We start from the raw sequence: 17666 nt of genomic DNA on the forward strand, positions 1-17666 counted from the left end.
CGCTGTGAATAGCAATGTTGCTTCTCCACGTAGGCGAGCATAACACACCGCAATGACACTGTTTTGCCAGGCATGAGGATTAACTCTGGGATGGCTGAGGGGGTTGAAAGATGAACGATTTATTTATTATTTGTTTATGGCCCAGCTTTGTCATTATCAGGTTAAATGCATCAACCCACACAGCAGTAAGACTTTAATCTTGAGAGTAGGCCTACTCACTGTTGTGAGGAGAGAAGACATCTGGCCTTCGCTGGCAGGGATGACGTCCAACATCTAGAGTGCATTTTAAGTCCTCGTCCTCTGATATAGCTGTCTCTACATTACTGACTATGGTAATGTAATCATTTGTTCGGCTTGTGCTGATCCTCCTTATAGGAAAGCAGACTAAACCTTCCTCACACGGAGATGCATTATCATAAGCTCGTCCAGCAAATATCAGACCATCTTCTCCATTTAGACCTGGAGAGGAAGATAAAGAGGATCAGATTTTCTACTCGATGTCCCAGATGAGATTTTGAAACTATCACGAGATAAGATTGGGTTAATGTTTAATTTACCTGTCATGATAAAAGATAGCAGCAGCAACAGCAGCAGCCTCGTGACAATGTGAACAATTCCAGCCATCCTGTGTGCAAATCTGAAAGCTGTGAAACACTTGAGCTTCACCGCTGTTAACCTGAACATTAGTCAACAGAAATGTCACTTCCTGCGTTTGCCAACATCCTCAACCTACTGATGTGGAAAACTTAAACAGCTATAGGTCGACTGTAGTTCTGAGCATAAGGTTTAACATGTATACAAACAATAGATCTAATTTAAATAAGGATTGTGTCACGGCATGCTGATAACGACTCAAGAGTAAAGAGGAATAGGCAATACTTGCTTGACATTTTCAGAAACTATACTATATTTCCATATAACAAGAAGAAAATGAAAAACAATGAAAGTTTTTGGATCATTTACAAAAGAGTCCCCTTTTCTCAGGAAATAGCTGAAAGCTGTCATTGCATTACGTTACATTACAGTTCATTTAGCCGACGCTTTTGTCCAAAGTGACAATAAGTGCAAACAATCATGAGGATACAACTCCGAACAGCGAGAATCTTGTAAGTACATTAGCTTGAAATAGGTGAAATCCTTTAAGTGCAGAACAATAGCTTCAAATAAGCCAAACAAATGTCGTGCTACAAGTCATGTTCAGCACCCTATGTTAAATTGCAAATGAAAGCATTGATGAAAATGTACTCTCAACTGTGAGGAAATCACTGTAAAAAAAACTACAATTTAGACAATAAAATGTCTTTGTGTAAAGTAATATGTAATTAGGTTAAAACATCTGATCAAATCACAGCACTGGGACACATCATCAGGAGAAAAGCCACTCACATATTTGCTTTTATCCTTTTAACACTTTTTTTTAACACTTTCTTGACCTTGTGTTGTGTCTTTTGTTTTCACAAAATGTGTGAAGCATTTATTGATGAGAGATGCCCTTACAATAGCAGATGTGCAATCTTGTATGAGATGGTAATTGTAATTTTACAGAGGGCTTTTGCATTTATAATACAAACAGCTCTCTATATTTAAATGTGTCTTCTGTCAACAACTCACTGCAACAACTCTGAATTTGCTTGAACTGACCCTTTAAGATGCTGTTGCAGTTACCACTGTCCAACAGCAGAGAGCGCTCTGGTTGAAACTACAGTGACTGCAATATTTAGAATAAGTTATGTGTCCTTCCGCAGCGCTCTGTGAACCTGTCTTTCTCACTTAAACTAGAAGCTGCACTGGAGGTAGATTTTGTATCAATCTTAATCTTTAGCTACTATCTTGAAAAGCTGTTCAAGGACATCCAAAGGATTTCTGTTGGCATTGTATCTGAAAATACAATCTTCATTTGTTGAAGCAAGAGGCCCCTCAGTGTTGGTGTTGAATTCTGTTTAGTGCTGACAAACTAATTGCGACAGCTTCCCCTGCAAGATATTAAACCCAGGAGTACTCTTACACATACTGTGTGTAATGTTATATTCCTATTGTATAAACACTGATTTCAACCATTCTCCATTCACAAGACACAAAGACTGGCCTGCAGTTCCTTCTTTTCAAATTCTGCAATTTTCATAATGCAGTTAAAGCCAGAGAATTGATCAGACGTTTCAACCGTGATGATCAACAATTTATATATATATATTTCTTTTTTATATATATATAATAAAATATAATATATAAATATATATAAAAAATATATATATAAAAAAAATCGGTTGGGTAAACAGAGAGATTAAATCATTGTATCACAAGTTATATATATATATAATATGATACATAGATATAGTGAGATAAAGATAGATAGAGAGGATATGATAAGAGAGATAGATAGATAGTATATAAGAGATAGATAGTAGATGAGATAAATATATATATATATATATAGTATATATATGTATATAAATATATATATATATATATATATATTTATATAAATATATTTATATATATAAATATATTTATATATATATATATATATATATAAATATATTTATATATATATAAATATATATATAAATATATATATATAAATATATATATAAATATATAAATATAAATATAAAATATATATATATATATATATATATATATATAAATAAATATATATAAATATATGTGTTTTTTGACTCATTTGAATAACTGTATAATGTAAAGTTTGTAATGTTTTGTTACTAACTACTTTTGTACACTTTTTTCGTTGGCATGAGGGGAAACGTGGTGTTTAAAAATGACCTTATATGTCGTACATCCTCTTCCCCTTGACAAACTAAAATGATGTATTTAATATCGCTCCCAAAGAGTAACGCTTCTCAGTTTGCCTGCAGTTCTCTCTGCAGGCCAGCAGAGGGCAGACAGAAGTTTCTAACTATACATTTAAAATAAATAAAGTTTATGATAAAATGATTTAATCTGTCTGTGGTTTACCCAACAGATATGCAGCATTACACATGCTTTTGTTGAATGCTCAAATAACCAGATTTGTTAATAAATCTGTGCAGGAGAAAAAACATGACTTTTCATGAGTAAAGCCTGACACACTCAGATAACACATTAAGATGCAGTGTAACGTACAGATACAACTACTTATGTTCTACTTAATGGTGCACTGGTCCCATGTGCAGCATTAACAATAAAACGAGTTCTCACAAATTTATGATGATCGTCATAGAAGACGAGATTAGAGAATAGATTCATCTTTTTCCCAGGGAGCGTCCCATAAATGTCATCATTTGTTAATCGTAATAACTAATGTAACCCAAAAGAACAACATACTGTGTGAATGTGGAATGCTGTATTTATCAGTAAAGTGTAGCGATGGTTGAGTTAAAAACAAACAAGCAGCTGCTGAATCATTTTTATTTAGCCATTGTACACATCATCACTGACAAATATGTTATGTGCAGCTATGTTACAAAAATATATCAGTTTTTCAGTTAAAATCTCTTAAGCGTAACAGCGATATCAAATTGATCAAATGGAGACTTTAAAAATTGCTTCAACTCAGACATTCAGGGAACCACACGACTACTTTAGACTGAAAAATATATGCCATATGTTTATATATAAATATATATACATTAACACTTCAACACAAACTCCCATTAATACAGCTACATCTTGTACATAGTGCATCTTCCACATCAGCTGGACTACAGGTTAGCTGTCAAATGGCAATCAGAGTTTCAGATGTAATCTACTTTACAGTCGAGGATAACAGTCGCCGCTCAAGAGGTGGAATTATTGCTTAAACACAAGCAACTTCTACAGACATACCAGAAACATCCCTTTGCGCTTACATTTCCCATCATCACACACACACACACCCAAACATAGCCTTGGAGATTTTCAAGTTTCTCAGCAGCATTGAAAGATTGAAACTAGTCACATTAAGATTTAAACAGGATTCCAAGAAATCATGTTATCCTTCACCTGCAAGTGAATACAGGTGTGTTACATTCAACAAGTGCCTCTGTGACTGCCTGCTCTCCAGCAGCCTTTCATAGACTGTCTTTACAGTAGTTTGATCTGTTGCTAGGTTTACAAAAAGAGCTCGGAAAAGCATTCAGGGGGAACAGATTTTCAGTAGCACCGACAACGTACCGCTGACACGTTAGCCTTTTTGTAGGAGAGTAACTTTGATTGCTTTACAGCAAGATATTCCACATTCAGGCAGGAAATGGAAAAAAAAAATATATACATCTGATACTGACCACACACATGCAGAAAGCACACAAGGCCCACGCATTACCAATACCTGTACATTATTATGCTAATATAGAAAATAAACAAGTTCATTAAAGCCCCAATCCAGATCAGGTACAGTATAAGTAGACACACATACACTTTGTCAAGTTTAAGGAAACAATACTTTAAAATCTTCCACAGGGACATTTCATGCAGGTCGTTCTGCTCAGTAACCAAAGCTTTTAATTCATGTTATACAAGGAGCTTTTTCCTGCACTCTTTAAGAGGCTACCTAATCTTTACATTTCCCCCAAAACACAACATGCCAAACGGACGAGCAAACAAGACATGAAACATAACATAACGCCATCTCCATCCCTGCGTCACACACACACATTTTACATTCGGCCCCTGAAGAGCCCTTCAAACTGCTGGATTTCTGTTGGGCATCGGGGACTGACGTGTGCTGTACGGCGTAATAGTGCTATAGTGAGAATCTAGAGCTGCAATGTGTCTTTTTGGTTTCAAAGCAGACACAAGTGATAAGAATTCCATCTCTCTCTCTCTCTCTCTCTCTCGGCTCTTCTGGGTTACAGCTCAGGTACAATCAGGTGCTTCAGCTTCCTTACACAATAAAAGTGTTCATATTATAAGGCAGGGAAAATGTTTCCAATAAACATAAAAAATAAATAAATGAAATCAAAAACAATGATATATACACGTGCAGTTAAACACTGCACAGTTTAAGATATATATGTAATAACGATATCAACCTTCAGTGTAACAAGTCTGGATCAGTGTCACACTACACATTTCCCACAAATAAACCCTGCTGTTAAAACCTGTCAAGAATCTCAGAGCCCCCATCCTATTAGAGGTAACACCATCCCCTTTATAAGTATGCTTCTTCAGATGCAAACCTGAAAAGAACAAATATATATATAATAATACAATATATTTTTATGACATGAAAGTAAAAGCAAGTGTTTATATAAACTAGGGTTTTGTTACTCAGAATTGGGAATGACTGGTCTGATGAGACACACAGTGATAAAGGGTTTGTATGTATATTTTACCTTCCATGCTCTTGTAAAGTGCCCAGGTTGAGGACGAGACCTCTGTGCTGTCACAGGCTGGAGGGTTGGGCCTGCTGCTGTAGCTGCGCCTGGTGGCTCGGCTGAACCGACTCACAGTCTTGAGGTCCCTCCTCCACCCCCCGAGAGTACATGAGGATGAGGGTGACGGTCGCAAAGGTGGTTGCATTCACAGGAAAGGCTCGTAGCAGCGTGGAGGTGAGGCCTCGTGTGAACACCATGTAGCCCTCTCTCCTGACGCTCTGTCGCACGCAGTCAGCAATACTGCTGTACTGGTTTACTCCACCCACCCCGTCCGCCTGCAGCCGCGATTTGATCACATCTACAGGATAGGTGGAAAGCCAGGAGGCGATGCCAGCCATGCCCCCAGAAAACAGCAGTTTGGGGATCATGTAGCGGTCATCCGGCTCACAGCCAAGGCTGCGCGTCAGCACATCATAGGCCAGGAAATACACTCCGAAGCCAGGTGTCTCACGGATCAATGTTGTGACCATGCCTCTGTTTACACCCCGCAGACCCTCCCGATTGTAGATGCGTGCCAAGCAGTCCAGGGAATTCTTGTACAACTTCCTAGAGGACTTCTTCTCTCCAGTACCCTGCAATTGCATACGGGTTTTAGCCAGCTCCATGGGGCAGCAGATGACACACTGGATGGCACCCGCTGCTGCACCGGCAAGGAACTGGTTCATGGGGGTGTCATTTCCCAGCAGCCGCATGGTGTTTCCCTGAACACCAAACACTATAGCGTTGATGAATGTAAGGCCCATCATGGGGGATCCGATGCCTTTGTACAAACCAAATGCCTGTGTACAGGGTCAGAGACATCACATTAGACAGCATCACTATAATCTTTTAAATAAACAGAAACATGCAGGGTCTTATCTTCTACTTGCTACACCCGTAGAAATCGATAAAACACAAGGAAATAATCTTTTGCGCTCGTGATTTGAAAAAACAGGTTACCCAGCATGCAATGTTTTCATAACTACTAGCTTCAAAGCTGTCACTATCTTAAAAACAAGTACGACAACAGCATGTGCAAAACTCTCACAGCATGGTTCTCATTGCATCATATGAAATCCCTGTAATATTGCTGTATATAGTATGAGAACTATAAAAAACCTGCTGATAAAATCTAGCAAGCTGGATATAGTGCATAAAAGTTTAAAGACACCATGTAGCCTACTTCATCTTGTTTAGGACAGCCATGTTTGACTACCTGTAATAAAAAAGGTGCCTGCAGTATATAGTGAAGAATTGTGAAACGCCCTGAGGCTCCTTAAATAATGATCCTCGACACTCTGCATAAAAATGTTTTTCTCCCTTGCAGTGATCTGCTGCTGGTAGTTTTTCAGAAACTGACAAAAACATACTCTGTGATTTAAATACACTTCTCAGGCTACAGTTATATGAATATATGTATGATATAATATATATATATACATTATTCAATTAGAAAAGAACAAACAAATCACAATGACGACACCAAAAGTTAAATTAATTAGAAATTAAATCAGGTCAAAAAGGTGGAAAACTAAAATCTACGGAGCCTTAAAACAACCAAAACAAGTCAACCCTCTACACCAGGGGTGCCCAAAAGGTTGATCTTAAGACCAAGAAGGACATCCTGTAACTCCGCTATCAGGTCACTCTGACTTTAAACTATTGCATTGGTGTCATCATGAGCAGCAGGCACCCAGCTTTACAGCTAGAAAGGTAGATGACACATAGCAACAAACCACCTGAAAAACATTTATTTCAATCAACTCCAAAGACTGGAAAACCTTCACATACGTCAGAGCCAAACTAACCACGCAGACATACATTACATACCATAACCATAGTAACATTACTACACACGTTAGCATTAGATTTGCATGGGAAAGAAATCCACATACCGACTCCTGTCGTACGATGGACTGGAAACAGTGAAAGGTCCCACGATACAGAGGCTTGGCAACACTCTGGACCTGCAGCCTCACCTGGAGAAAGAGACACGCAGTAATTAGTGAAACCCCGTAAAACCAAAAGGTTTCCCTTCTGACATACAATCAAAAACAATTAACTTTGCCCACCTTAACTGTGTCAAATGGGTGTCCTACCAAGACTCCAGCTGCACCTGGAGACAAAAGGAAAAAAAAACATGAGAAAATACGAGGAATAAGTCACCAACTATTTCCATAAATCAATAAATTGTTTAAGTATTTCTTCATGCAAAAATGGCAGAAAATGCTGCTTTCTACTTTTCTCTGTTTTATATGATATTAAACTGAATTTCTTTGGGTTTTGACCTGACAAACAAGACGTTTATAGACATCACCTTGGACTTTGACAAACTGGGACGGACATTTTTCATTATTTCCTGAGATTTTATAGACCAAACAATTAATCGATAAATCTAAAAAATAAACAGCAGATTAAATCGATAATGAAAATAACCATTAGTTTCAGCCCTATATACAAATCATATACAGCATTTATGAATCACATTAAATCAAATCAATTGATTTTAGTGATTTAGAGAGCATGAAACATAAATTCAACTCATTTTAACTCCTTCTCGAAGACCCCTCCAAACTTCATAATCATAACAGAGTTAGCACCTAATGTTATCTCAATCATATCACAAATATACCCTGACCGCTACTATACACGACACACATCTGATTATTTTAAGACATCTAAACCCACAAACACTGTGGCTATTAGGTTTGTGGCCTATTTGAGTAGTCTTTGAAGGCCGGCACTGCTGTGTAATTTTAGAGCATGCTGCCATCTTCTCCAGGGTAACAGTGCCTTATCGAGTCCGAACCAGCTCACTGGGCATCATCGCCCTCTAAAACTTTCTTTAGGGCGGCTCCGAAAAGTTACATAACCAAGGATTGTAAAGCACATGCCCATGTTCTCGTCTCAGTCTATGTTTAAACCTGACAGTTCCTGGAAAGACGGCAAACAACATTAAAGTCGACCCTCAGACATATTTCCATACCGTTTATACTGTGGTAGCTGTGTCTTGGATATCTGTGGGTGTGTGAGATCATTGTGGACAATGTTGCCAATCAATGAGTTGGACGGCTTTACGAGAGTATTGGATTTGTATGTGATTATGATATTATCAGTGGAATTTCCAGAAACTGTACTATACCATGATGTATCAATATGGTCACATGAAATATCATACCGCTTAGAAAATTGTATCATTATCTTCCAGAACAAGAGGTTAATAACAACTAAATGTTCATAACATAAATGCATAAAATTATAATTTTCCTAATAATATCAATAAAGAAAATATTGACACAAAATAGACCTGAAGTTACTCTCCCACTGCGTCACCGAGGTAAACAAACCACAGCAAGCCTATTAGTCATAAGCACCTGCTTTGTCACCTGACCTATTTGTAAAAGGATCCAATCAGAAATGAGTCCCAGCTGTAAGCCAGGAAAAGAAGACAAGTAGGCGAGTGTTTGACACAATGACGAGCAGTCATTGACCTCAGTGCACTGGTATGATCCGAATGCAGGGAAAACAAGCAGACGAGGGTGTTGAGTCATAGTTGTTATAACAATTCTCTTCAGTGTGTCACCGCCCATCGTTTAATGACTGACCATGCAGGCTTGAATGTAAACTTCACCGATTTAAAAAAATAATGCTTTGTTTTAAGCAAAGCACAAACTAGGTCATCCTTGCAGCAACCATCTTCCCATTTCACTGTAGATGGTTCCCTGAATTCTACCACACTGTGAGAGAGTGGGATACCACATGGTCCACCATGTCAGTCACCGTTAAGTAAGGAAAGCACAGGATTGGTCTCTGGACGGGGAGTGTACCGATTTATGTCATCACCGGATGGTGTGTGGAAACTTTAATCAGCCAAGTCATCTTAGCTTGACAGCTCACGTTGCACCTGTGTACTGCTGGCATGCTTTCAATTCTCAACAGGGTGTACAAGTGAAGTGACACCAGGGAGAAATGCAGCATGTTGGGGCATTCTTGGTTAGCAAGCACGTGAACATGTCTTTCCCATGTTATCCTTGTAATATGTAGCTTTATGGCTGTACGTTGGATATACTGGTTTAATTACGTATGTCAACATATTTAACTTAACCTTAAGTATTAAGTGTTTAGCTATCATAAAACCTACTGTAGGGAAAACCTCAAATAAAAGAAAGTAAGCATTTGAGAATAATGAACAGCAGCTAAGGCAGAATAAAGCAACTTTACACTCGCTCAAAGTCTGCCACCAGGTTGAATTGGTTGACATTTGCAGCATTTGCTTTAGTGTGACAATTTAAAAAATGCACTTGTAATATTGTGATAGACTTGCATCACATTGGTAAGTGTGGTTTTCTACTGTTATAGGAGAAACAGGGGGCATTTCAACACAGCAAGGTCACGTTATAGTGTCTCAAATCAAGGTGGACCATTGTCAACGTTGCTCATCTAACACATTACAAAATAAAGTGTCTAAAATAAGTGCAGCTGACACACTTACCTCCGATGCATCCAGCAAGGAAGTCCATCGTCGCTTTTCAACGTCACCTGACTTTAGCTGAAGATGGACTAAATGTTACCTACCGCTAACTGAAGAGACTCAACGATTCTATAAAACGTTTGTTTTTCAAAGCCGTTTACTCCGTTGTGCAACTGACAGTAACTGTCCGTAACCGTTTAATCTAGCTAACGTTAATGGACTAATTGACACTTTCAGTTAGCGTCTGTCAGCTAGCAGTGGCTAGCTATTTCCGTGTCCCCCTCTAAGACTTGACAATCCACAAATACTGACAATTTTATTTTATTTGTGTATGTATCATATAGTTCTCTAATTATCCTGACAAAGCTCTCCTTGTGACCTTCCCGTGTATCGCTGTGGCGTTTACAGTCAATGCAGGCACCCTCTCCGCTGAAGCTGTCTATCAAGGAGGTTTATTCTGTAGCACCCAAGCTAGCGTCGCAGGAAGTAACTAGTAAGGGGCGGGATTTACCGGCATTGGGGTTGAGTTTATATCCAATCCGCGTGAAGGGATAACGCCGACACCCCGCTTCAGACGTAAGCCTCGTCATTCATTGGCTGCATACTGCAAGAACGCCCAGTGTTGAAATGCGTCACAAGTGCGTAGGATGTTTTGCTTTGAATGGACTTTCAAAGAAGTCTCGTGTCAGTTGATACAGGCAGTTTTTCATCATTCAAACATTTTGTGTTCAATACATTTATAAACCACTATCGTTAGTATTCATAAATGTGCTGCTTCAATCTTATGATACCTGGCAAAAGGTTTAAGAAGTTCCGCTAAAAGGTTTGAATAGGGACGTTTTTTTATATATAAAGTCTGATATCCAATAAGAAAATCACACGTTTTGTTTTAATAAAAATTTTGTTGTTGTATATCCACAACTTGTTTACTCTAACACCCATTTAGATATAGTATATCTTTCGGCTATCTTCGAGTAGAGTCGGGTAAATTCGGCACCACTGTTTACCAGTCGACGCTATTTGGCTAGTAGTTATCTCACGCCCCTACTACACATCATGTAACTGCAACACACTCAAGGTTACTGCACATGTTAGAGGAAGAATGGGATCACATCTGACAAGTGTATGTTGGTCGGTCACCATCTGACAGGATGCATATCGCTGATTTTGTGTCTGGATCATTTGCAGGTAACAGCTTACGGTAGTGTGTAATGTATCGTTAGCATGAGCTGGCCGGGTTGTTTGCGAAATGGCTAGCTAATGCTTTAGCATGGTGCAACGACAACAGCCAAGATTGAAGCCAGAAGATTAGATTGGACTTGTCCTCTTATACATGGCATACCCTGCTAATTTAACATGAAGAAGTGGAAGTAGTGAACTTAACTGACATACTGTAATATACCTGTCGCATGCACACTTAAGATGTTTCATACATGTACATAGCCTGTGACCAGATCCTGTGATCTGACATTACCTAACTCAAAATCATGTCTTAAAATGACTTATTTTGTCCAGTCAAAGCATTCATTTTTAAATATGTAAAACAGATATAAGCTACAATTTATCACGTTTGAAATTCTTGTCACCTGCACATTGCTAAAAGGGTTTCAGTTAAAGCCTATACACTTTATGATCGCTGTGTTTCCGTTGTGTTCTTGATGCTCCTCTCTCTTTTCTCTGGAAACACACAGGGGCATGTGGAGTTGCAGTAGGCTACCCTCTGGACACTGTAAAGGTACACTACAGTGGCATTTATCTGAAACTTGATGTCAAGATTTCTATGTGACAAATGGACATCATCATATTCGTTATCTTTCTAGGTCCGGATCCAAACCCAGAAACAATTCACGGGGATTTGGCAGTGTGCAGTAGCGACATTTTCAAAAGAAGGGGTAAGTGAAACCGGTGTACACTACATTGTAACTTGATGATGATGATGACAATGATTCTGACGATGATGACAATGATTCTGACAAGTTGTTGAGAGGCAAAAACAACATTGGGTGTGTAGAAAGCATTGTGTAAGTCAGAAGCTGGAATCATAGAATTTAGACTTTCTTTTTCTTTAAAAATAACTCAAACATATTAACGATTATCAAAATAGTTACTAGTTGACAACTAACTGATTTAATCTTTGCAGCTCAAATCTGATCAGAGTGTTGGCATCTAATTTGTGTCATTAGGTGCATGGCTTCTTCAAAGGCATGTCCTTACCCGTCACCACAATCTCCATGACCTCCTCAGTGGTGTTTGGCACATACAGGAACTGCCTGCAATGTCTGAGTCAGGCACGAGGAGCTGGTTGTGGTCCAAACACCAAACTAGAAGTCTTCCTGTCTGGCATGGTGGCAGGTATAGCTCAGGTAACGGATACGATTTTTACAAACCCTCTGAAAGCTGTTGAATCATGTGCCTCAATAATATGTTTAATTTGACTATACATGTGAATGCAATGCATAGTTTACATCCATGTGTGTATTTGATATATTTTGCACCTAAAACACACACAAAATATAATCTCCCTTGTATCTCGAGATGTGTAGAGCCTTGCAGATAGTGAGATATCTGCTTCTGAGACTTCTGCTGTTGCATCTCTCCTTATCTGCCTCCAACAGATGTCCGTGATGTCTCCAGGTGACATAGTGAAAGTACGTCTGCAGTGTCAGACGGAGTCCATGCGAGGGGGATCCAACATGCCCAAACCCAAGTACCGCGGTCCAGTTCACTGTCTGCTCAGCATTATCAAAGAAGAGGGGTTCAGGGGGCTCTACAGAGGAGCGCTCCCGCTCATGCTGAGAGACGCGCCGTCATTCGGCACATACTTTTTGACTTACACAACTATCTGTGAATGGCTGACAGACGGCAGCAAGAAAAGACCAGGTGAGCGACGTTGACTGCGCATTTTCGTTCTATAAAAGGCTTTGAAATATCCCTTAAAAGGCAGACGCCAACACTCTTTTATCTGTCTATTATTACTCCCCTTTATGGCATACATTACTCGAGGAATAAAAAGAAGTTAAAAGTACAAAATCTAAACGTCTGAGTTCCCTTTTTAACATCCGTGCCTTTTCATTTCCTCTAGATTGGAGTGTTGTGATGCTGGCTGGTGGATTGTCAGGAATGGTAGGTTGGACTATAGGAACACCCATGGACGTGATCAAAGCCCGCCTGCAGATGGACTGGAGCGCGGGAGACGAAGCGATACAAGGGTTTCTTACACTGCATCACTGAGACCGTGAGGGTGGAGGGAGCAGGGGTGTTCTTCAAGAGCTTGGGCATCAACTGTCTGCGCGCATTCCCCGTCAACATGGTGGTGTTTGTCACTTACGAGGTTCTCACTGGTTTCCTCCGGAACAGCCCTGACAGTGACCGGCCTCGTTTAGGGTTCGAATAGTATTGCTGATGTTTTACATACATAATGGCAAAGACATTAGGCACAACATGTCTGTTGAATTGCAATAATTTCATGGAATGAGTGTTTCCACATTCGTTATTTGATAAGTCTGTTACATGTATAATATTCAGTTAGGTAGGGTAATGTATCCTAATATGCTCAGGGGGTCATGTATCACTAATGGGCACTGTTGGTGCCATAGATTGGACCACTAATCTCTGACCACTAGATGTCCTCCCTGGCCAACTTGTTTTGCTGTATGTTCATGACAATTCTGCATACCTGCTCCAGTCTTAGAAGAGCAGCGCAACAAGAAACCTCAACTGTCTTTAGACTTCTTAAGCATATGCTCCATTTGACTGTGTTCAAGAGCTTTCAAGGCCTTGAGTTTAGAATGATCAATCTGCTGCAGCACGCACACTTTGTAGTATGATACCCGTCCAGGCCCTCACTGAATGCATGCGTATTATTTTGTCCATAATATATTTTTCTGAAATGTGCTGTTATGCATAGAGTGTGCTTTTTCTTTTTGTACTTTAAGTACATTTTGATGCAAATATTTTCACACTTTAACTTTAAGTAACATTTAGATGCAGAACTGTTAATTATAGCAGAATAGACATTAACTTTATTTATGATCGGATTATTCCATAAGGCAAGGCACTTTTATTTATTTAGCATATTTCAAAAACAAGGCAAATTAAAGTGCTTTACAAAAACATTAAATGCATTAAGACATAGTGCAAAACAAATGCAATATAACATTTAAATACAATTTAAAACAGTCATTAAATAACCAAAAGCATAGAAATAAAAACAAGCTAAAGTAGAATAAGACAGGTATACAACACAAGAATAAAAGTGACAGTGCAGTGCAAGATATGAATAATAACATCATTTATTAGAAGGCAAACAGAAAAGTATTCAGCCTTGAATTTAAAGAAGTGAGAGTTTCAGCAAACTCTCAGTTTTCTGGGAGTTTGTTCCAGATGTGGGGAGCATAAAAACTGAACTCTGCTTCTCCATGTTTAGTTTTGACTCTGGAGACAGAAAGCAGACCTGAACCTGACGACCTGAGAGTTCTGGATTGTTCATAATATAGTAGAAGTTTAGAAATGTATTTTGGCCCTAAGTCATTCAGTGCTTTATAAACCAACAGTAGTATTTTGAAGTCCGTTCTTTGACAGACAGGAAGCCAGTGTAAAGACTTCAGAACTGGAGTTATGTGATCCACTTTCTTGGTGTTGGTGAGGACTCGAGCAGCAGCGTTCTGAATCAGCTGCAGCTGTCAAATCCATTTTACAGATCTGCAACTCACTTCACAACCTTTTCCACTGACTGCAAAACTTGTTGTATAACTTCTTACAATTTATAATTCTTGGGGTTAATTAGTTCAAGTGACCCAACAGAATAATGTGAGAAGCTCACAGCCTTTGATCTACAAGACCATTTGGCCCAACGATGCAGCGCCTGCTGAATCTGAACGTCCTCTATTACGGATCCACATCAGTGCCGAGCAAACTTTTCCACAATCGGATTCCTACTGAAATTCTAGGATTTGCAGACCGTACTGTGAAACAAGAAAACCCCTGAATGTTGCCTTTGTTAGCTGCTTTTAATTAAACCCTGCATGTCTGTCCCCCCTTATGCAACAACAACCCGCAATTATTCAAGCATCCAAATATCTCATTGAATAAAGTTACAGGCTGCTTGGTTGTGAAATGACTAGAATTAAGATATTTTCAATTAAGTTGTTTTACAATGCTTCGATGTTGCTGTATTTTCTCACATAACATGCCCCTGGGCATGAAGTAAAAGCTACACAAGAGACATGACCCGTTTATAGTGTCTGCAAGTGATGAAAAAGATCCATTTCTAATCTAAATTACTACATTATTGGGATCCTGGAAGATCTTCGGATAATTTAAATAGGTTTGGCGACAAGATTAATCTCATTTCTGTTACACAGAGCAGATCATGCAACCGATTATTATCCCAGTCGTGAATATTGTGTTGGTGGCGTTTTAATAAGCAAATCAGTGGGATGAATTCTAGCGCATGACTCACATCAGATGAGCCTTTTTATGTCTTTCAACTGTATCACAGCACATGTTTCTGTGGTGTATGTTGTATATTCAGCGATCACATAGAAGTCCTCACTAATAGCCTCTAATTATTATGCTGTGGGAAAATAAACAAATTCATACAGAATGATTGTTTCAAGACATAATCTTAGGAACTTCCGATGGATCTCCAAAGAAGCCCAAAAACACATTATAAATCAACCAGTGGCATTTGCGTGGGTGGCTCATTAAAATAATGGGTGTTCACATAATGTTGGAAAGCTTCATTTTGTTGTCAGAATCGGTCCTCGGTAACTACCACTTGGGCCCCCATTCAGCAATTGCTGTGTGGGCTATTTTGGGAGCTCTGAGCTCCCCTGTTAGTGACGTGTGCTGCTGGGTAAATTTGCAGCTCCGGTGGCCTGGGCCTGCAACCTCAGATGGCATCAATCGGGAGAACATGGAGGGGTGGGAGGGATGAGAAGGACAGCGAAGATGCTACAAGGAGAGGGACAGAGGAAAGGACAGAAAACATTAAAAAATACAACTATTGCAAGGTGACACAAGGACATGGGTGGGGTTTGAATAACAAGTTGTGATGTTCAAAATGGCAAAAATTGAAATGAACCAAAATAACAATCTAATCTAACAGAAATAGGTGTTTTAAGTGAATCTAATTTGAGAGACAAAAGCTTTTACTTACTGATGACTAACAAGTGAAGGGAAAAGTGATAAGTGATGATGGAGGTGGAGGAGTGGGGGCGCTATTGTACTTCATACTAACTAGCTGTGGCAAATGGAGGGAGGAAAGGACATTCTGAATAAATCTTTTTGATGCTCAATACAATTTGTGCCTGAAATGCTGTGCTTGGTAATGTGTTTGTAATACATTGTTGTGTTTCTTGCATGGATGACTGCCTAATGACAGAGATGGAGATGTTTTTAGTTATCGATTGGAAGGAAAAGAGCACTAAGAAATCATCAATCACTACTACGCAATGAAATTCCTGTTAATAATCAAATCCTTACGTTAAGGAGTCACGGTTAAGTCCTTAATGTTAAGGTTTATTTAAGTGGGAAGTCTAATTGAGATCATAGCCATCACACACATGTGGAGATGCACTGATTAACACAATACAATACTTAATTTTAAATATCAGAAATTAACCAGTAGCCGGTCGCAAACCACTGGAAACCAGTCCGGTGTCAGTATGCTGTGAACTTCTGCCATAGCTGTGATATTAAATCTGTTTCATTAAGTTGTATAATGAAGTTTGAAAACTAACTGCCAAACCAATTTCCGACTAGTGTTATAAAAGTGCAAAACATTTGCTTGAAGAAAACAACATTTTCAGCATTTCAGGGGGTTTGAAAGTGATGTAGAACTCATCATACAGTACTATGACAATGTCTAAATCATGATCAGAGGACATAATTAACCTCCAGAAACAACTGTGGTGAACAGTGACTCAAGGATTTGAGAAAAACAGCACAGATGTCTCTCTCTCCACCTGAGACGATTTATATGAAGAGAATTCTGCCAGATAGAAAAACCTGAGCTTCTGTTTGGTATGGATTTTTAATTTCTCCAAGCTATTCTGGATAAGTAAGGCCTAATAAGTGTACAAACTAAGCATTTCCATTAAAGGGAAGTAGTTTTTGAAAAAAGAAATCCTCCTAAGGGTTTATTTTACTGTATAAAACCAGTGTTTAATAAAGTATAAAAACTGTTTCTTTCAATGCCTGAACATTGCTGTGCAAAAACAAAATTGCAAACAATTCAACATTTCTTCAATGTATGTCATGAATTTCCCTTCTTTCTCCAAACTAGGAGTGTCCTTTCTGTCTGTAGGAACATCTGTCCCACCTATTGGCCTTTGTGAAATGCTAATAAAGTATGATAATAATGTCCTCAAACGAGAACGTCCTAGTTAGCAGCGTCCTAGCTGCTAGAATGTGTCACATGTGTCTGCTATATCAAATATGACTGTTATTAAGCATAAAGAAACAAGTTTCCACAATAACATTTGATGAGGTTTTGTACCGTGTCCACTTCTGTCTCTGGATCGGCTGTAGAGTGACTTGGTTGAGATGACTGCTATCTTGTTTTTACAGTGTGGCACAACAAAGTGTCTATGAACGAGGTCAACAGGTGTAAATTCAACAGAATTAAGTATGGTGCAGCAAACCCAAAATGTAATGTCCCCCTATGAGGACGCAGGGTTAGGGTGGTTAATAAAAAAGTGATGTTGTGATTATAAACATAGATGGTTAAGTTCAAATGAACTATCTGAGCTTGTAACAAGTCTAAATGAATATTTGGTTTTGTGGTAAAAAGAAATATGACTAGGCAGACACATCAAAGTCTTGACGCAATAAAATGTTTTACTAGTGTACAAGTAAGTTAT

General features: G+C 38.8%; 2 protein-coding genes across 4 annotated transcripts; one reads left to right on the forward strand and one right to left on the reverse strand.

Annotated features, from left to right (window-relative positions):
- Nucleotides 1–3391: 3391 nt before the first annotated feature.
- Nucleotides 3392–10293, reverse strand: LOC115003717 (mitochondrial basic amino acids transporter-like). Of its 3 annotated transcripts, none has more exons than XR_003831696.1 (5): nucleotides 9823–10293; nucleotides 7403–7446; nucleotides 7226–7309; nucleotides 5310–6130; nucleotides 3392–4857 (listed from the first exon to the last, which is right to left on the reverse strand). XR_003831696.1 is itself a non-coding variant. In XM_029425617.1 (4 exons), exons 1-4 carry the CDS (start codon nucleotides 9848–9850, stop codon nucleotides 5360–5362), a joined length of 927 nt encoding a protein of 308 aa, XP_029281477.1. In that variant the 5' UTR covers nucleotides 9851–10293; the 3' UTR covers nucleotides 3392–5359. The 3 variants fall into 3 exon arrangements, 1 of the variants encoding a protein (XP_029281477.1); XR_003831695.1 differs by having other exon boundaries at nucleotides 3392–5153; XM_029425617.1 differs by having other exon boundaries at nucleotides 3392–6130.
- A 273-nt stretch (nucleotides 10294–10566) lies between these two features.
- LOC115003778 (solute carrier family 25 member 47-A-like) lies at nucleotides 10567–16998 on the forward strand. Its single transcript, XM_029425697.1, is given in 7 exon segments — nucleotides 10567–10989; nucleotides 11493–11536; nucleotides 11622–11693; nucleotides 11985–12164; nucleotides 12417–12681; nucleotides 12884–12981; nucleotides 12983–16998. Coding segments are annotated over 7 exon segments (909 nt in total). The 5' UTR covers nucleotides 10567–10952; the 3' UTR covers nucleotides 13196–16998.
- The last annotated feature ends 668 nt before the right edge of the window (nucleotides 16999–17666 follow it).

Source organism: Cottoperca gobio, chromosome 24 (genome assembly GCF_900634415.1).
Source record: "Cottoperca gobio chromosome 24, fCotGob3.1, whole genome shotgun sequence".
Taxonomy (NCBI): domain Eukaryota; kingdom Metazoa; phylum Chordata; class Actinopteri; order Perciformes; family Bovichtidae; genus Cottoperca; species Cottoperca gobio.